This window comes from Ambystoma mexicanum, chromosome 5q (assembly GCF_040938575.1).
Source record: "Ambystoma mexicanum isolate Mex_15411 chromosome 5q, UKY_AmexF1_1, whole genome shotgun sequence".
Lineage (NCBI taxonomy): Eukaryota > Metazoa > Chordata > Amphibia > Caudata > Ambystomatidae > Ambystoma > Ambystoma mexicanum.
Genome location: NC_090933.1, coordinates 365,697,053 through 365,718,812, shown reverse-complemented (window position 1 = coordinate 365,718,812; position 21,760 = coordinate 365,697,053). Strand labels below are relative to the sequence as shown.

At 45.4% G+C, this 21,760-nt stretch overlaps 1 protein-coding gene across 1 annotated transcript in view; it reads right to left on the bottom strand.

Annotated features, from left to right (window-relative positions):
* Nucleotides 1-19,776, bottom strand: part of METTL4 (methyltransferase 4, N6-adenosine) — a 331,121-nt gene extending 311,345 nt beyond the window's left edge. The window contains exon 1 of the mRNA XM_069620861.1: nt 19,536-19,776. Within this exon, the coding sequence (XP_069476962.1) occupies nt 19,536-19,739 (204 nt within the window). The 5' untranslated portion in view covers nt 19,740-19,776. The remainder of the gene's footprint in view (nt 1-19,535) is intronic.
* Nucleotides 19,777-21,760: the final 1,984 nt, after the last annotated feature.

Below are 21,760 nucleotides of genomic sequence, written 5' to 3'. Positions count from 1 at the left end.
AGTATACTAGCCGCACATTTTAGCCATATGCATGAAGACTCTATGTCAGCGGGCCTACTCCCCAAATCCACTGCGACGGCAGTGGTTACTCTCCTCCTAAAACCTGACAAAGATCCTACCAACTGTGCCTCCTATAGACCCCTGTCATAAATAAATACGGATACTAAAATGTTGGCAAAATTACTAGCGGATAGACTCCCCCCCCATATGAACGCCCTGGTCCTTTCCCGACCAGGCCGGGTTTATCCCAGGCAGGTCTACATAAAACAGCCTGAGTCGGCTGTTTACACTAATGCACAATGTGAATGACGATATACCCATAGTAGCCACGGCGCTAGATGTGGAAAAGGCCTTTGACTCTGTCGAGTAGCCTTTCCTGTTCGAAATCCTTCGTAGAACCGGTCTGGGACTCCAGTGTATACAGTGGATACGACTGCTTTATTCTGCCACTCAAGCCACGATATTGTCAAATCAGCTGATCTCAGATAGCATATTCCCAACTAGAGGTACAAGACAGGGCTGCCCGCTCTCCCCCGTCCTTTTTGCACAAACGGTCGAACCCCTTGCATGCGCCATCAGAGAGTTACACTCACACAGAGGGGTGCAGACCCTCTCACATACATCAATCATATCCCTGTATGCTGATGATATACTGTTGTATATAAAAAAAAATAGTTTAAAAATCTATAACCCCTGGTGCAGGAAATACCGTTGTTCCGAGGATTTTCAGGGCTGAGAATCAATTGGTCCAAGTCGGAAATCCTACCCGTAGCTACTACTGCACTCCCGACGGATGTTGGGACAGACTTTCGGTGGTGTCCCGGGTGAATGAGGTATTTAGGCATAAGAGTCTCCACTTCTCCATCCACACTCTTTAAGGACAATTATCTTGCAGCCCTTGAACATCTAGAGCACAGAGTCGCCATCTGGAACCGCCTCCCCTTATCACAAGCCGCACGAGTAGCACTGGCCAAGATGATAATCGTCCCCAAGATGTTATATATTTTTAATAGCATCCCACTAGTCCCAGCTACCTGGTTCTGGAAACGCAACTGATCTTTGCTAACTAACTTAGTATGGGCGGGGGAATGGGCGAGGATCGCACTGGATAGACTGACCTTACCATACAATGCGGGAGGTCTTGACTATCCCGACCTATATGGTTATTATCTCGCCTCCAAGATACAATACGCTGTATGGTGGTGGCACCCTATGGTAGAACTAGCACATATTAAACTTGAGAGAGCCACAGCAGGCCAGACAACCTAAGGGGCATGCTGTGGGGACCCCTGGGTATACCCCCAGGAGTGAGATTCAACCTATTGATGTTACCTGTTGGGCATGGGATCAGACCACCTCCAGTATCAATAAGGGTAGAACATTTCAAGCTAACTATGCAGTGCATGCAGTCCACAGGCTTCCATTCACTCAGGAGCAAATCTTCAGAAGACAGTTTGATAAATTGGGACTTCACTCCCTAGGCGATTTGGTTCAGGATGGAAAGTTTATTCAGTAGGAGGAACTCAAGAGACGAGGCCCATGCACCCCTGTCACCATGTTGTTATATTTTAGATTACGAGAAACTTTGCGTGGGATCTGGAATGGGTTCCCACAGGCACCATCTCCCTCACCGCTGGCTCAGTATGTGACTAACCCACCTGCATTGAGTGGTGTGGTCTCAGCACTATATAAGCTTATCAAATCTCTGCGGCCAACCCCCCTGTCCCCCTCAAACATTTAGGGCTAGATGCGACAGGGTATTGGACATACCGCCAACGGAGACCCAGTGGCAGGTGATCTGTGGGATGACCAGGAAGATATCCCTTAATTCCAGGTTCCGCTTGACACACTTTAAATGTATACACCAGTCCTAATATTCTCCCACTCAAATTCACAAGTACTACCCTGAGAGAGCGTCCTCCTGCCCCAGATGTCATTTTGACCCAGCTGATTACAAGGTGTAGGAATGTCGATATATGCAAACCATCTGGGCGGGAATATATGGTGCCATGGGCACGATGGTCCATGATTGCCCGCGCAACTCCCCAATGGCTTGGCTGCTTGCCTATTTTGATGTGTTCATGGGAGGGCTGAAAGGAAACTTCTAGCAATGGCCTTGGTGGTAGCAATGTCATTGATATCTAAGTCATGGAAAAGCATTTGACCCCTTTCACTGCAGGAGTGGATCCACAGGTTGAAGATTTGTGAACACCAAGAATCATCCTGTAAGGAACACGCTCCCCCCAGAACTAGATTCTTTGTCTAATAGTCCTCTTTCAGGACATACCTTCACAATATAGAGGGCGCCTCATCATCTGGCCCCAGCCAGAGGACACTTACTTGAAGGAACAATTATCGAAGGAGACGATACGACCCGCACCACGCCTGACAAAGGGTACGTCCCTCAGCTAGTAATAAGGCATATATAAGTGATTCTTTATACCTACATTTAGCATGAATTTGTATGACTACTGTATTTATGTACGCACCAGTGTTGGGAAGTTATGGGTGGGACGTGGGGGGGGGGGCTCATATGAAACAAGGCTGTTATTTTATGTTACTGTTGTGGAAAAATCTTTTAATAAAAATTAGATTTAAAAAAAAGAATGTCACAATGCCTGGTATGACCATTTACTGCTGTTTTCCCTCTGCCCCCTCCCCCACCCCCTTTATCTGTCTTGTGGAACCTGGAAACACTTGTGTATAGGTGCCATACAAAGGTCCAATGAATAAATAAATAAACATGGCAGAGCCTCCGCAAAGACATTAATCCAACAGTCATGCGTTGGTTCTTACATTTACAGCCCTATTTTTGTATAGGGTAACACAGGAAAGGAAGAGAACAGGGTAACATGGACTTCATTTGCCGTTTTCCAATAGGTGCTGAGAGAACCAGCGACATTAGTGAGAAGAGTATGTGATGAATCCAGTCCAGTCATCACGGATTCCCCTGCAGTGACCTCCTCCCATGTGGCCAGGGGACAGCTGCCACTACCTGATCCTGACCCCAGGGGCAACTATTTGGGGGAGGGTCACATGAGAGGAAACAACTACCAGGGAGATGTCATGACTTCATTGGACGAGACGCGGTATCCCCACCTTTCCCATGAGGAAGACCCTCTAATGCCCAAGACCTTAATGGCCTATTGTCAGCCGTTTGATCCCCTTGTAGAGGAAGTAAAGAAATCTCTTCCCAATATTCTTTAGGTGAAACGCCCACCTATGACCTAAACACATAAAGCTCCAACACAACCCTTTTTACTTCTGATGTAACTTTATGTGGAACTGCTCTCTCATGTAAAATCACTGAGAAAAACTATCTAAACGCTTCACGTCCAATGACACACATGGACTCCAACTCCCATAATCACCCAAGTACTGAGATGAGGAAGATGAAGGAGTTGATACAAGGTAACAGGAGCCCAAAGCTCCATGCGCAGACTAGTTATTCTACAGGACATTTAAAGATGGCAACCGCACTACTGAGGGTGGCAGTGCAGGAGAAGACGTTGGTTCCTATGCATAGGCTTACGAGCGCGGCAGTCATGTACCGGTGTGGCGGAGCAGAGGAGTCTGCTGAGACAGAGGGAGACACAAGCAGGACGTGCCGTGGAGACACCAGGAGCCGCAAGAGATTTTCTGGGCGCTCGGCAGCTCGAAGAGGCAGTGTTCTCCATTACGGGACCTGAAGGGACGCAGGCGAATGAGCTCAGAACTGCAAAGGAAACCGGAAGGACGTCTGCACAATCAAGAGTGGAAAGCGAGCGGCAGTGCCACGCCACAGAAGCGCAAACAGGACCGGAGATGCTGGCGAGAACCGGTGAGTCATCCCAAAGCAGGTGGGAACCCCGAGGAGTTCCGGCGACCGCGCTAATGACAATTTGAATGTTATGAGATTACTAATAAAGAAACTACAAGAAGATGGTTTGAAAGCAATAAAGATAAAGGGCAGATCCAAACCCCAATAAAATATCGATGCCTGAAATGCAAGTGTGGGGCAAAGTTTGAATGAACATTACCGCAAATAGATTACTGAGCCAAGAACGGTACAGGCAGTTTTGGTGATACAGAGGAACTGTGAAACACTAAGGAAGTCCTGGCAAGAGAAGGACACCAGGCAACTGAAACACAAGCAAAGTCCTGGCAGGGAAGGATACCAGGCAATTGAAACACAAGATAAGTCCTGGCAGGAGAGTACACCAGGCGATTTGCAAAGCTACAAAAAATACTAAAGAAGGATAGTGTTTGCTAGACAAAGGAGAAACATGTGTTAAAGAATAAATGTTACAGAACTTGTTGCCTAGGAGGAACATTGTGAATCAAGGAGAGACACAAAGGAAATGTTAGTAAAAGAGACAATGCCATCCTGTTTAAGAATCCAGGGGAATGGAATCACCCTCTGGATCCAAGGTCTTTCACCTTGGAGAACATTTTCATTGGAGCTATTCTAATTTTTAGTTGTGAATACGTTTTGCCAATATCAGGTTGAAGACATTTCCTTTCTCACTTTATTGTTTTGTTTGTAGTGTGAGGATCAGGATAGGACGTTTTGGACACAAGGATGGCTTTTCAGTTATTGACATACTGACACAGACAGATCCTCAGTTTTGGAATTTTAGGTAGGGAAACTCCTCTTTAGAATAGGGACAGAGAGGCAACCCATTTTTATTTAAATAAGTCTTTAACCGAAAACATGACAACTTCAACATGTGTCCGGCTTTCTTTTCTGACCCCTCACAAGGACGGGACTGAAGTGGACAGGAGTGCGGTGTACCAGAAGAATATGGACATGTGATGATGTGCAGACGCCAAAAAACGATGATGGACTAAGCCATTTAATAAAAGAAGTTCATTGTTCGGTGGGTTGGGGATGACTGACTAGTAGTTTCTTCAAGATAGCTGGGGTTTAACCTCTGGGGAGGTATAAGGGGAAGTGAGCTGGGGGGCTAGGTGGGTTGGAATAACATGATGTCCGTTTCTTGTGGAAGTAAAAAGGCCTATTTGTTCCTCTGTTGAGACTAATGCACGATTATTTACCAATCGTTAGGAAGAGTGACTAACCTGGGCGCCAATGACCAGAGGAGTGATGGACCATATCACAAGGACCTAGATGTCAAATGGGTCTGTTTCATGCATGGCACCATGAACCCGACATGGATATTCACTTTGCATGCATATTCTTTTATACCCTTACTTGTAATAGGAACAACAAAAGTGTAATAAAGGCATTTTGCTCTAACATACTATGCCTGTTGTAGTGTTTCCGAGACACTGCGTAACCACGCAGGCCCTCCTGAGCCCCACTTCATCACAGTGCAAGACCCGAGTGAGCACAGAGCAGGGAAAACAGTGTTGCCATGTTTGTTTATTAAAAGCGACTTTGGGCTTGTTTTTGCCCGGTCATTTATAATATTGTGAGGTCACTTGTTGCGGTTTTTTTCTGCATTTTCACCTAATTGTGTGCTTATTGTTGCGCTCGACTGCGAGTCCTTGCCCAGCTTGGTTTTATTCACAAAAAGAAAAAGAATTCATATGACAGGCGAACGTCCCATCCTCCCATTTGCAGTTAAGCACACTGTGATGCTCAGGCTGATTGCCATTCTAACGCGAAGCCACACGCAGCGTCCTGGATAGGGCTGCCTGCAGACCCTTAACAACCTGCAAGTACCCCTTTCTTTTATCACCAGCATGCCCTAGATGTGTGTGTGTGTGTGTGTGGGCATTGTTAGGCAAAATTATATGCAGTACCCTTTGGGAACACTACACACAATTAAGACTACAAGTGACAGTACAATTTCACCTTTGGTATAAGCCTGTACTACACAGTAAAGTGGTAGCGATGGCTGAGCAGCCAGACTTATCTCAAGAGTAAGTGAGCAGTACAAGAGTTACACAAAGGGCAGCAATTACTATGGTTCAGGCAAACACTGACTCAAGGTTTCTAAGTAAAAGAATATATATTATTTACTTATCAGTTGTATGACAGTTCACCTTTCTAAGCAAGTCAAAAATCACAATCATAAATACACCACACCACTTCCCTTAAATTCCAGACGAGTTAAGCTCTCAAATGAAGTGGGAGCAAAATGGCACTCCAGCAATTTAAAAGGGAGGGAAAGACAAAGTTATAAGAAATTAGGCAAAACCAACAGGTAAGTAATCAGGGCAATAGAACAAGAGAGACTACGGTGAGGAGATCAGATAGAAAAGGCTTAGGGCCAAAGTCAATAGGACAAAAGTCTTTTGCTCAAGATCACACAGTTAAGGGTAGTTTGCGGTAAAGTTCATGGCACAAATTCCGGACGAGGTTGGTTGGTATGATATGATAGTTTATTTATATAGCGCCTTTACACAATGTGTAGAAAAGTTAGTTCAAAGAGAAGAGAAGGACAAGCCCTCGGATTGGAGAAAGATTTCAAACACTTTCACCGCGGCTGACCAAACAGACAACCGGATTTGCACAGTACATTGAAACGGAGAGGGAGCTGTAGCTGAGGCGGACGTTCCTGGTGGTTCCTGCAGGCTCACGGTTCCTGAAGCGACTGACAGACTGACATGAAGTAGGAAGACTGGAGGGTCCTCCTGCGCCACCCAGGGAAGAAACCAGCAGCAGAGCAAATCAACGAATAAAAGGTGCACTCCTTAAAACCCAAGCAGGGTCTGACCTTCCTGGCTATCCGGCCCACTGTAGCTCAGTACAACGAATTCGACCAGAGGAGGGGTCCTGGCTTGCAGTTTGGGCAAACTGATTGGTCCAACCAGCTCAAGGGAAGAAGTTTCCTGGAGGATCTTTTCTGTCGTCGGATTTGGAGATTCAGACCTGCAGCAGGGCTTCACCGGGTGGTTCAGTCGTGGTAGGGGTCCTCTTTTTCCAGTTCCTCATTGGTTCTTTCGTTCCAGTGGCGACTCTGCTCTTCCAGTTCCAGAGACCTGCTTTTTATGCAGTTTTCCCCCATTCATAGAGCCTGGCTGTCAATCATACAGCAGGGTGGCTGGCCTGGCAAGGCCAGTCCCCTTAGCCAATCAGACAAGAATGTGACTTGGGTTGCTACGGCAACCCATGGCAGGGGTCCGAAGATACCTCCCTCACATCATTCCCCTCTAGAGTATCAGACGCCTTAAGGAGGGCTTCTGTGCAGAAGCCTGCGAAAAGACAGCGAACAAAGGAATCATCCCCGGTTTGGTGCGCAGAGAAAGACTTTAACAAAAAGAAATGGCGAATAAACCCAGCCGGAACCAAAATAACATGTATTTGGTCAAGCGGGTTTATGTTTGAGGCTACTATAATAGCCTGGAACAATACCACGTTTATATAAGATAATCGCAGGAGGAAAGTTAGGGTAGTTACCACTGCCACCAGCCAAGTCTTAATGTTAAGGGAGCGAAACAAGGCTCCAAGAGGCATAGACAAAAAGGGATAAGAATTAACCCTTTCCAATACTCCATGTAAGATGGGGTGTACTGGGTCTGTGGTTTAAAGTGACTATATAAAGTTAATGGAAACTTTACCTGTTTCTGGGGGACAGGAGTCAGCCCCAGAAAAATTGAGTCAGGGGGAAGTCTCAAAGACAACCCTGTGTCACTGCACTGAAGGTGCTGTGTAACACACACAAAAAGTGGTGCACATGGAGTAGGTGAGGCTTCAGTGCCCAAGATCACACAAACAGTAAAAGTACACACAGCAAAACACATGTAAGAGTGGGAAAAAGGCTCACACTCTTACCAGGTGAAAAAACAAAATCCTAGAAATCCAGCAAAGCTGCTGGGGGACTCTTTTGGTAAGGGAAATCAGCCATTTATGAGAATTCTCCCTAACAGGCGTTTTGCATTGATGGGCTCTTTCCATACGAAAGACCCTTTAAAGGCTTGTTATCTAGCAACGAGGTAAACACAGGGTATTTAATGCAACACTTTTAAAGTTTAGTCATGATGGAAAAATAGTTGCTTTATTTGGGTAGGCAAATAGATTACTGCATGCTGAAACTTTGTGACAAAAGTAATCTAAGTGACATTGCTACAGTGTTATATAAAAAAAACTTTTTCAGGCTTATAGTATTTTGCATCCTGTGACTTTTAGTTTTCTATTCAGGGTTTGGAAAATAAAGATACAATATTCTTTTGATTCAACATCTTTTTCGAATGAGTTACATATTGTAATGTTGCTTTAATATGAGATATGTATATTTTACATGTAAACTATCAGAGCTCTGAAATTTCCTGTTGGCATGCAGGCCTGATGTTTCCCCCTTTGGATTCTGGGACTTGTAGTTTTTTCCTTTCCCATTTGAAATATAAAAAAACTGCAAGTCCCAGAATTCAAAGCAAATGCAGAACTGGATAGCATACTCATGTATAGCCACGGAATGCATGAGACCTCTGCTCTATAAGATAGTATTGTTGTAGGCTGTGAAATACTAATTTTAAAATGTGGTGTGCCAAGTGGAGCTTGGAATGTATGTGTTCAAGAGCCTAAACTTTAGCATGGGTAAAAATCTCAGCTTCACTGTATAACCTAATTGTTTTCCTGAGCCAGTAATGTAATCTGCTCTTGCAATTTCTCTTCCTGCTCTCCCTCCATCTCTTCTCTCAGGGACTCACCTGTCGGCACAGCAGCATCATCCTCTTCACTTTGTTACTGATCTTCTTCTCTGTACAGCTTAAAGTGAGAGACATTTCGTGTGACCACTTCTCTGGGAGAGAGAGCAGTCACCATTGTCCCGTTCAGATGGGAGATCGTCAAGTGTTCTGGGTCAAACTTTGAGTCTGCTTTCTTATCTTGTCTTCTGCACATGAGTACCTTGTCACCCACTTGCAAGTCAGAATTCTTGGCTGGCCTCCTGTTATCGACGTAATCCTTCATGCCTTGCTTCTTTGTGGGCATCTGAATCTCTAATCTGCCCAATGTCCTCACTCAAACCACTCTCCAGGTGAGGAAGTCTGGTCCTTATCCACTGGCCAAACAATAATTCCGCTGGACATTTTCCGGTCGTGCCATGCAGTGAGTTTCTGTAGTCCCTAAGTATGTTGAACACCGCCTGGTTGAGAAACATTGGCTGCAGCTCGTTTTGTTGGAGAACCCTCTTGAGGCTGCTCATACATTTCTCCACCATGCCGTTGGCCTGGGGCCATAGAGGAGCAACTTTTCTGTGGTTGATGCCCATGTACTGCATAAACCTTGTGAACTCCAGGCTGCTGAAGGGTGGACCGTTGTGCGACTTTAGAACCTCTGGGATCCACCATGCTGAGAATATGCTGTCTATCACTAGTATCACAGTGCTGGTGCCGTGGACGAGAGCATGTGCACCAATGGGAATCGAGAATGTTCGTCCATGATGACGAGCCAGTATTTGTTTTCTCCAAAAGGGCCAAAGAGGTTGATTGCGCTGTGGGTCCGTGGGCACTCTGGCAATTCAGACATTAATAGGGGTTCCGGATTGTTTGGGTCTGGAGATGCTCTGGCGCAGGTGGCATGCATTGACTGTGGGTTCCAACATCTGGTCTATTCCTGGGAACCACATGGTGTCCTTTACTTGTCTCTTGGTAGGTACTACCTCCTGATGACCTTTATGGGCTAGATCCAAAACTTGTTCTCACAGGTCTGTGGGAATTACTATTCGGTGCTCTCGCATAACGGGTCCTTCTGCTGATACTGTCAATTCCTCTCAAATGTTCTTAAACGCTTGCAGCTCTGCTGTGTAGCAGTCTTCCCTTCAGATGCATGTAGGATCGGTGTATCTCCATCTTCCGGATCTAATAAGTTATTGCACTCTCGTTAGCATAATATCATGTCTGGTGTGCTCCACGATGATCTCTGGCATGACTGCCCTTGGGGGGCACTGATGGGTGAGAAAGTTGACGTACTTCTCTGCCATGCAGTAATTGGAGGACGGGTCTGGTAAGGGGCGGCGAGACATCAAATCTGCAGGATTATACTCCTTTCCGGGCTTGTGAATGATAGTAAAGTTGAAATCCTGTAAGCACAGGTCCCACCGCTCTATTCAAGGGGGAATCTTGCATTGGGAACATCCATAAATGGTCACCAGGGTCTGATGGACTGTTACAATTGTAAATGGTTTCCCTAGAAGAAACATCTGAAAGTGTTAACAGGCCCATACAACGGCGAGCCCTTCCTTCTCAGGCTGCGAATACCTTGTCTCCACCTCAGACAGGCTCTTGCTGGAATATGCTATCACAGTCCTGGGAGATTCTCGTCCTGATTGATGCTGTGCCAGAATTGCCACTAGGTCAACTGGGCTGGCATCCACCGTTACCTCTGTGCACATGTTCGGATTGAAATATGCCATGCATTCGGCTGAGGCAATGTCTGATTTTATCTGTGTGAATGCTTCTTCACATTGTTGCGACCATTGAAACACTCTACCCTGCTTAGTCTGTTCTCTGAGAGGAGCACTGGTGGTAGAAAAATCACAGAGATACAAGCCACAGTAACGAGCCATTCCTAAGAAGGATTTAACCTCGCTGACGTCTTTGGGAGCTGTGATTTCTGAGATGGCAGCAACCTTGCTCCGGTCAGGGCTCATGCCCTCATATGAGAAGATGTGGTCGTAAAAACTGAGGCAAGACTTATGAAATACGCATTTCTCGGTATTCAAAGTCAAACCAGCCTCTTAAGTGCTGTGCACACCTGTTGGAGGGCTTGATCATGTTGTGCCATGGTTGACCCGAAGACCAGAATGTCGTTGCTGTAGTTAAAACAGTTAAAACAGTTATTCACATGGTGGATTACTCTTCTCACGCTCTCCTGGAATATCTCTGCCCCCAGGCAGATGCCCAAGATAAATCTCTTATATGCAAAGGGTTCCATTGGTGTGGCTTTATTATTTTCCTGGGTACATTTGCACACAGGTTTAGAGCAGAGGGCAGTGCAAACGTCAGGTTACTTGACAGAAACCAGAAGGCTTCTTGTGATTTTTATCTGCATGGAAGTAATTGCAAGCCACCTCTGAAACAGAATGTATTTCTCTGAAGCCTTTCAAAAAAATAAACTGCACACTGATGAAAGGAATGGTTTCTTTCTATTCAGCTACAGAAGCACTGTGCATGTGTTCCTAGAATTAAGGATTGTATAATTTATAAGATTGAAAACTAAGTTGCAATTGAGAATTTTAATTTTTTAACTAGTTATGCTTTTTTCCAGTGAAAGCAAGCCAGTATTGCACAATTGTATTTTTCAGCGTTCCGGTGCTGCGTGCATAATCATGCAGAGGCAGATCATTTTTGCACTTCTAATTTAATTTACAGTCTAATTATAAAAACAGTATGTAAAATGATGACTATGCACAGCCTGGTATACATCCATTCAACCTTGAAGTCAATGGGGTACATTACTATAAATGGTCAGCGGCAGCAGTCTTTGCTCAAGGGTGAGTAATTGTCATTACACTGATCACAGGTGTTCTAGCCTCTCAAATCTTCAAGACTACAAATAAAACATCCAAAACCTGACTCTCAAGAAAGTGCAAGCGCTGTTCAAAAACCAACAAATGAAAGTTACATTGGTAATTGAAATAAAAACTCAGCAAAACCTGTCCCTGTGATAATCCAGATAGGTATTTAACTTTATGTAGCATTTCATAAATGGTTCATAATACATCTAGGTACTGTGATCATTATACCTCAGTCGATACTCAGTTAACCAACCTCTGAAGGATGTTAGCCAATAAGATAGCTCAGCCGGTTGAGCACTCGCTGCAATCTCTGCGTGATCTGTGGGTTCGAATCCTGGCAAGTCCAACTCAGCCTTTCATCCTTTCGAGGTCGATAAAGGAGTACCGACTTTGGTTTGGTAGTAATTGTGATAAATATGTTCTACGTACAGCGTTTTGCCAAAAGAGCTATATAAATAACCATTTGACCACTAGATTAGACATAGAATTTAGCATGGAGTCCTTGCCTCTCTGCACTGTTGTATCATAACATTGGCATACCATTAGGTAGTAATAGCTCCAGGAAATTAGGACTTTCATTAAACATCAAAGCCAATTCTACTATCGAATCTCAAAACACACAATACAAATTCTTGTATGCTTTACTATATAATTGGCTAGGTTTTTGTGATTTCAACATTTAAATATATAAAGGAGAGATCAAATGGCCAAAATAATGAAAGGTGTATTCTGTCACAATGCAGAAAGCTGCCGCATAGTAATGATATTCCATACAGTTTTTCCACACGTCGGCTGGATGTCGCATACATTTTACTCTCTTGCGAAGGTGAAAAGTCATTTTTACTCTCTTAAAATCACATTTACTCTCAAATTTTAAAAATAGAGAGTAAAATACTCCCACCTCAAAATCTTATTTGGAGCACTGTCCACACTTATGGGTAGCTTGTCCGGTGACCCTCTTTTCAGCACTGCCACTATGGAATTGGGTCATCTGCTGGTTCTGTTATGTCTTAGGCCAGTAGACTTTGTATCTCCTTTCTATAAGCGGTTGCAGATAAATTGGTATCCTTCTCAGGTGTTGAGCCACCTGTAGTACAGATTCATCAATATGGAATGTCACAGGGTCTCCTTTGAGGGATCCCATTCCCTCAAATAGAGTCGGGAACATTTGCATGACTGAGAGCCCATGTCGCATGGCGTAGGTTACTCCGGCAATTCCCATTTCAAGGGCAGTGTGGCAGCCCAGTAAATTGTTTCCAGGGACTTCCCCTTGCAGTACGTGAAACTCATCTTACGCACACACTTTTCCTTGTACAATAGGGTTGTGAAGAATTTCTCATGATTTCGCACTGGCCCTCTCGCGGCCCACTGGAAGACTTTCAGATTGGATGGCTGTAATTGTGGGGGAGACATCATCTTGGGGTACTCTGATACGCACATGATGTTTAGGGTGGCACCTTTATCGATGAGAAACTTGGCTGGGTGATTTCCCACCCGCAGACTTATATCACCCTCCAGCGGAGTTGTGGTCCCCTTCATCATGTACACGTAGTCGTGCTGGTTGACCTCCTGAGGGGGTGACAGCGATGGGGTACTTCCAGTAACTTGCTTGACGTGTCTGACAGGGTCCCACATTGCTCCCCCATCTCTTCTTGGACCGATACCAGGTGGGCCTGATTCTGGTTTGGAGAACGGGAGAGCATATCCTGGTGATCGTCCGAGAGGTGAGTTGCACACAACCGCTAGATGGTTTTCTCTGCCACAAAGGACATCTGATGCCTTCCATGTGAGGAAAAGGGAGTCCACATCTGTAACATCTCCCAGATGATGTAGCCCCCTTCGGTAGATGTCCGCTCACCTGACGTCCTCGGGTCGCTGCCGCAACTTGGCATATTTGTTCCCCTCCATGGGCCGTGGCGGTTTCCATTAGAGGCTTGAGTTTCCGCTCTGGACTCCGTCCTAGCATTTACAGTATGGTAGCGAGCGGCTCCCGGAGCAACTTCTTCCTCAATGCCGAGGAGAGGCATCCTCCTATTATTCTTAGCCTCTTCATTCGTGAACTTGTGGAATTCGCAGTGTGCTGGCAACTTGTGAAGGCAAGTCGCATAGGCATTCATGGACTCGCCAGCCATTTGGCATGCCATGGTGAATGTGTGTCTCTTATGGTCGACATTGCGATGGGGATCAAAGTATGTGCTTAGCGCTTCTCTGAGGCCTGCGTATGTTTTAACGTCATCCGGCGGGAATGTGTGTATGAGAACTTCCACTTCATCCCCCACCAGGTTCACTAGCAGCCTCCTGGCGAATTTGTCAGGCATGTTTTCATTATGAGCATGTAGGTAGTTCTCAAACCTTCTTATCCATATTTCCCAGCGGGGCCCTAGGGCTTGCTGGTCGCCCATATCAAATGGCTCTGGGAGGCGAAATGCCGCTGCACACGTCTTCCTCTGCTGGCTCACCTTCCGACATCTCGGCGGCGGGTGAATCTCGTCACACTTGGAGGCAAGTGGTGTACTGCTTGGTTCCTGTCACTCCCTCAGATTGGTGGGGCACTGCTTGTGGGAATGGCTGTCCTTATTGGGAGAGAAATCCCACCTTCATCGCCATTGTCTGCTTCTTTGTGGGTTTCATAAAGAGGAACACTAGTGGACACTGTAGGCAGCCTATACACGCCATGAGCCACAGTGTGGCAAGAAAACACAAGAGCCGTTATGCGAGATACAATCTTTATTCCCCGCTGTGTCAAACTGCCTGCCTGCAGGCTCTCTAGTGGGCATGCAGCAGTGCATAAGGCAGCAGGCCCAGCCTTATCTTTAGCCATCCCTGAGGACTATACAATCATCAAGTCTGACAGAGATGCCGGCAAAGGAGGTGGAGTAGCATTCATAGCAAAAATGCATTTGGTTCTCAGAGCCTTCTCCCATGCTAGCCTCCCGTCAGCGGAATTACTGTCAGTTAAGCTTCCTCTCTCAGCTACCCAAACGATCCTCCTGCACCTGATCTCTCTCCACCAGGTTACATCTCCTCCTTCAGGTTCCATCTCCTCCTTCAAGGAAGATATTACAGACCTACTAACTAATAATACTAAACCAGGCTCGCAAATCATCCTGCTTGGTGACTTCGACTTAGGGCTCCACAACCCGAATGACCCGAATGCTACAGCACTGGAAAATTCCATCTCCCAACTCGGTTTTACTCACCACATTAGGGGACCTACGCATAACAAAGGTCGAATGTTGAACTGGCTGACCTCAGCTGTTCAACTACCATCCGCCACAACGAACCTACCACATGATCTGACCATCATTGCATCTCCTTTGACATTCAGGCGAATGCACCCTCAAACTTAAGTCTTACCATCGCACCTCAAATTCTCTCTAGAACAAACAGGAACATAACGCTACAAAACCTAGGCCCCCTGATCCACGATATCATTGACCCTTCTAACTTCAAAGACCTAGATTCAAACAATCTTTTTGATCTCTTTAATGACACGCTCGATTCTGCTATAAACATCATTGCTCCCATCAAGTCTAAAAAAGCCAAACCGACAGCCCATCTCAACAAATGGTTTACTCCTGTAATAAAGACCCTTCAGAATGCCAAAAGAGCAGCTGAGTCCACATGGAGAAAAGCACCCACCACCTCTAACAGAACGCTATTCACCTCAGCTGCCTCTACTAATAAACTAGCCATCCACAACACAAAAAAGAGACCTATAACAATATAATCTTAAATGCCAAATCCAGGATTAAGGAGCTCTTTAACATCTTAAGGGAATTGGGAGTCCCCAGCCAACCGAAACCTGTGTAAAAAACGCAGATTGGTGTGCAAAAATACTAAAAGCTCTCACGGACAAAATCGCACTGCTTCAAACTAAAATGAAGACAAAAAAGAACACCTTGATCAATAGCTCCAATTCTACCCACCCACCGAACCGCCACGCCCCCTCTTGCCCACCCTTCTCCTTCTCACCCATAGAAGTTGAAAACATTATCAAAGGCCTAAAACCATCTAGATGCCAAGGTGACCTCTGCCCGGCCACAATCATTCAGGAAGGCACCAAGGACTTGGCACCGTTCATTGCTACCCTGATCAACTCTTCATTCAAGACTAGCTCAGTCCCCAACAACCTCAAGGAGGCCTGGGTTAAGCCTCTCAAAAAAAAAAAGAAAAAGTAGACCCAAACATACCGACCAACTATAGGCCTATCACCACGGTCCCCTTCCTCTTAAAAATATTAGATAGAGTGGCCTACCTACAAATCCAGAAACACCTGGAGGACAATAACTTACTTGGTTTGAGACAATCGGGCTTCAGGCCGAGACAGGGCACAGAAATAGCTCTCTTGGACCTCAAAATCCAAATGGATGAGGCTAAGGATAATGGCAAACTGGCTATGCTCCTGCTGCTAGACCTTTCAGCAGCATTTGATCTTGTAGATCACCAGATCCTCACAGATCACTTGACCACAGCGGCTGCCTTCTCTAATAACGCTTCTAACTGGGTCCAGTCATTTCTTTCTAATGTAACCACCAGGGTCTTCGCACCCTCAGCTTCAGCCGACCCAATCCCTATCCAAAGAGGCATTCCAAAAGGCTCTTGCGTATCGCTGACGCTTTATAATATCTTCACGAAGCTCCTCTGTGACCGGCTTGATAACTTGGGTGTCGCATACACGAATTACGCTGATGACACCCAAGTTCTCATTACGCTGACAGGGTGCTATGAAGATGATTCTAAACTTATTAATGACATATAATTGGAGAGCCAAGCGTGGATGATAAACCATAGCCTTTGCCTCAATGATGAGAAGACGGAACTCCTGATCGTTGGATCTTGAACACGCCTAAACAAACTAGACTCCCGATACACATCCTTCGATATCGATGGGAACTCTATTAAAGTTGCCAAGGAAATCAAAACTCTGGGAGTCTATTTAGACTCAGCCCTCTCGCCTAAGAAACAAGGGAGCGCCACTGCGTCAGCTTCTGCCTATACCAACAAGCTCATTAACACAAGCAAATCATTCCTGTCACCAAACAGCTGCATCACACTAGCCAGGGCCCTAGTACTTTCCAAAATCGATTATTTTAACACCCTGTTTCTAGGTTGTTCTGAACGGCACCTCAACAGGCTCCAGGTCTTACAAAATAACGCCTTAAGATCCACACGGAGCATCCCCAGATCCAACCATATCACCAGCTTTAGACAGGATGCTCACTGGCTCCCTGTGCGCGACAGAATCTCTCTCCGCACATTAGCCATTACCCACAAATGTCTATCTAACTCTGCCCCTAATTACTTGTCGGACAAATTCCACAAACACCAATCAGCCAGACCTATCAAAGCTCTGTATGCACATTGCCGCACTATTCCGAGGTTTAAACTAAAAAGAGCTGGAGGAGCGAGTTTCCCTGTACTGGCCGGCAAATCTTGGAACTCCCTTCCTCTCACCATAATAAAGGAACCATCCTTCTCGACCTTCAGAGCCAAAGCAAAATAGTTGGCTCTTCGATAAGAAACACTAACAGTCCACTAAAATACCTATGCAACCTGTTCAACTACTCTGTATTACCGCATTACTCTGCAACACCGTCATTGTGATTCTGTCGCCAATTCTGTAACATTCGGCGTCTTTCCCACATGACTTCCTTATACTTATCTGTAACTTACTATCTTGTAACCACTAGTCGACTAGCACTTTTGTTTGTCTTTAATCCATTTATATGCCTGTAACCTTGTATGCCTGTAATTTTGTACTAAGTTCTACTGCCCAGTTACCCTAGGGTTCGGTGCACGTTACAAATAAATAAACTAAACCCCACCCAATCCCATTGGATCTCGCCTTCGTGACAGAGCTTTCTGGCTCCATTAACCGTGTACTCTCCAGGACACTACACAGTCCAGGTTTTAACTTTGTACGCTGTTACTTTTAGTCCCGGATTTATAATATGGAAACACAGAACTGCAAGACTCTGATTCTAAAGTTAAAGCCAGGACTGAACTATGAGCTCCCAAATGGAATGAGGCATGTTAGCAAGTATGGAAGCACTCAGTCTTACATGGGACAATGTAGATGGATTTTGGCCATCAACTAGCAGCTGACACAGCCAAATAAAGCACCATATGCTAAGCCCCAGAGAAACGATGGGACATAGGAGAAACTCACAGGCGAGTCAATGATCAGAGGGCTGATGGACCAGATGAGCCATGGATCAGAGGACAGGGACTCGCCAATGACCTGAAGAATGACTCACCAGCAAATCAAAGACCAGAGGCGCAATATACTAGAGGAGCAACTCACAAGAGAATGCTCAACGTGTCCGTTGTGCATAATATTATGAGCTAGTCATTGATTTTCACTTGTGTGCTAGTACTTGTACGTTCATACCCATCACGAGAAGGACAAAAAAAGAGGTCCAGTATACGTGCCAACATTTTGCAGCAGCGGGGAGGGAGATTATGCTACACAAAGCGGGAGATATTGAATTCTCCCATTGAATTGCATTGGGATACAAATTTATTTGGAAGAAAATAAACAGCAACAACATTTTTGATTAAAAAAAAGTCTCCTGCCAAAATCAGGAGGGAGGATTGCCATGTCTGGTCCAACATTCAATGGGAAATCCCCAGACTGGCCCCAGGCCAACCTTAAGGCAGGGCCTCCCGGGCACCTACCCGGGGCACCATTGCCCCTCCTGCCCCCACACCAGCTCGGTGGAGTCTTTCAAGGTCTGAGCTGAACTGGCGTGGTGGGAGAAGATGTGGAGGTGACCTATTGAAATTAAATGCATCCCGCTCTCAGGAAATGATGGAAAATGTGGTACCCCGCATGACCAGGGGTGCTGGCACATTTTTGTTTTGCTGCCTGGGGCGCTGGCGCCACTCAGACCAGTCCTGACTGGCCCACACCGTCACACATGATGTGGGACTACCTGGCAGCTACACAAGGGAGCCAAGAACCAGAGGGGTGGCGGACTCAAGAAGCAGAGAACCAAAGGAGAGTGACTCACCAAGGAGCAAAGGACCAGTTGGGCGACAGACCAGAGAAGCCAATGATCCACTTTTAAATACAAGACATGGAAACAAGTAATACTACATTTCAGAAACATGTAATTATAGTTAAATATTTTTGTTGTAACACAATATAGCTGGGTTTTCTCTATGTAGGTTTATGCTATTTTCTTACTTTTGAGCCCTATCCACGGCGTTATAGGTGTGCGCTTGTTTTTCCTGGTTATTCGGAAGGGAGTCAGCTTGCTTTGGAAAAACATTCAGCTTATTTTTTCTTTCAGAACTGACAACACCAAAAGAAAGCTAGTAGCACCAGAACTGTGCCGGAGAACGTGAAGAAGCAGCTCCGAACGGAGCTCTCAATAAAAGCGTGCATACCGGCACTTATACTGAGGCAAATAATATAATACATCAATTAGACCTGCAGCCATCCCATGAGAGAGTTATTGTCTGACAGTTCTCTCTATGTATGTTTGCTCTTGTGTGCCGTTGTTTTTAAAGCTTATTTGGATGGTATGGCTTGTTTTGGAGGGACATTGAGGACATTTTGGAGGAGCATTCAAGGACATTTTTCTTTCGACCTGGCAAAACTGCTGCCCACCATGCGCCTCTAGTGATAAGCTTAGGGCAGACTACCTAAAACATACTGACAGTTCGATTACCAGATGTTGTGTGACATATAGGTCATGCCGTCATGGCATGTAACACGGGATGAGGCGGCGTCCCTATAGGTCAGTTCTCAATCACGGGTTTGTAAAAAAGAATCCAGGGTGTGGTCTCATGCTCTGCAGAACTTTCCAGCGTGCAGCGAAAGACTGCGGGACGAGAACGAAGAAATGCAAATAGAAACAGCAAAGTAACACTTATTATTTTCCGTTTTTTTTTATCTGATGAGCTCTCTACGTTTTTACGTGTGCGCCTGTTTCCGGGGGCGTCAGCTTGTTTTGGGCTTCTTTTGAAGGTGGTTCGGGCTATTTTTTTGCAACCTGGAGGCGGCATTAAATGATCAGGTCGGACGATACCAATGATCCCTTCCTCTCAGTCCTCACACCTCTCGTGCGCCTCTGCTAAAACGCATCTGTGCTAAACGCGCAACGATGGGCAATTTACCTTCCTGTCGCCTGGGATATCCTCTTGAAGTTTCGTGGGCAGCATTGGGGACTCTTGGCTCGGAACCGCGCCACCCCCTGAAATATGAGGCCTCAGGAGTTGGAAGTACTCTCCCCTGAAGCGCTTTCCTTTACCACACTGGCTGTTCAAAAATTGAAGATGGCTAAGCAGCCACCCAACCGGCGACTGCAGCAGCACGGACATTATCTGCTTTCTGCCAGCGCCTGCGCCTGGCTGTGGCGTACCAGAAGTGTACTGCTCTTTTGTTATACACCGGGCTGAGTTGCGCCCCCTACCGAACACACATTTTCTGCACTCCGTTAATTTACCTTGAGCACACCCAATGGAAAAAAAGAATAAGCTATAATGAAAATACTAATTTGTTTTTTTAGTTTTTGGAATTGCATACTACAAATTGACTGAAACAAGGTACTATTAAAGTAAATGTAGGCGACTTCTGAAAACCTAAATAACCCAAGAACAAACAGTAAGGAATACTAAGAAAGACTCTTGCGACAATTAATCTAAATAGCCACATTAAAAGCGATTCCGGAGATAGTAAGATATAGGGAAGCGGTATAATGGTTGTGTAGCCCGTTTTTATTAGTTTTGGTTATTCTAAGTTAACCTCAGTTAAAACGATTTCTTTGGGAGTACATGTAGGAAGGAGGTGCCGCGAGGAGATCCTCGGCTTGTGGTTGGTGTTCGGTTTTTTTCACCAACCCATTTACTGCCAGTGGCCATGCTCATTCCTATGGTGATCCCCACCACTAACTACCCAAAACATAGCCTTTTGCAATCTTAAACTTTTGCCTGCCAGTGTTATTTCTAAGCATCTGTTGATGGGTTTTTTTGTATTCACATATTTTACCAACGTATTTGCAACAAAACAATACAAACATAAAACCTACCCAGGCTCCTTCATACAAATTAATTTGTGTCTGCTTACATGAAATAACCCTTTCCAGCAGTGACATTTTGCACAGTTCCTCAACCCAACCCGACCTAGAGGGGAAAACAATACTTTTCCAATCTCTCATTATGATTGTCTTAACAGGCAGAGCCGCTCTAAAAAAAAAAATCTTTGTGTATAACTCAGATCTTCCAAAAGAACACACCCACATTTGCAGCTTGAAAATCGTAAACAAGGTTTGTCACTAAGACCTGGTTCATAATCACAGTGATTACCAGCCAGAATGACCTCATTATGGAGCTCTCCTACACCATGTGCTCAAAGGGTCCTGCCCTGTGGCCACAACCCAACAGTCAACTAACCTTCTTGCACACATCTTAGCAGGAGTCAAGTAAACATTATTTAGAATTTTGATTTGGAATACTCTCTCCAAGGTTCAGAGAGGTCAAGGCTACACTCCAGCATAGCATCTCCCATCTCTCCACTGTCATTTCTGTGCCAAATGAATCTGACCAAGCCCTGAGGAGCTGCTCATTCTATCACCTATATGCCATCAGCAACCTATACATATGCTATGCACAATTACCTATATCTTGCAACGTGAGGATCAGCTTCCGCATGTTGGTGGAGGGATTCCTCCCCTTTACAAACCCAGACTGATTTGGGTCCACGAGTTGCGATAAAGTGTTCTCCACTCGCAGCGATAATGCCTTGGCCGATATCTTGTCTGTGTTAATCAGACTGATGGGCTGTAACTCGCCACATATGTCGGAGGCTTCCTTTTCTTCAACAACAAAGAGATAGACGCATGTCTCGTCGGGGGGCGCCAACCTTTCCGTTTAGATACAAGCAACACTTCCAGCAATAGTTCAAACGCCACATTCGGCATGACCCTATAAAACTCAGCAGGGAGACCATCTGGGCCAGGGCATTTCCCACTGTTCAGACGACTCTGCGCCCTTTATCAAGTCATCCACAGAGAGAGCCGAATCCAGATCAGCTTTCATCGAGTCTGGCAGGCTCTGCAATCCGCAGCCTTCCACATATCTCCTCAGGTCAGCGACTTTCGAACGAATAAAATCTCGAAACTCTTTATTAATCAAGACATGGTTGTATGTCAAAGCACCTGATGCACATGTGATGGCACTTATAGTTCTTTAATTCTCCTGAATCCTCAACCAATGGGCTAGTAGCCTATCACATTTCTCCCATCATAATATTTGCATTTAGTCCTGAAAAGGAGTCTATCCACCCTGTTGGACAACATTTTATTTAGGTGATTTCTTTTGCAAACCTAGGGTCTCTCGCCCCT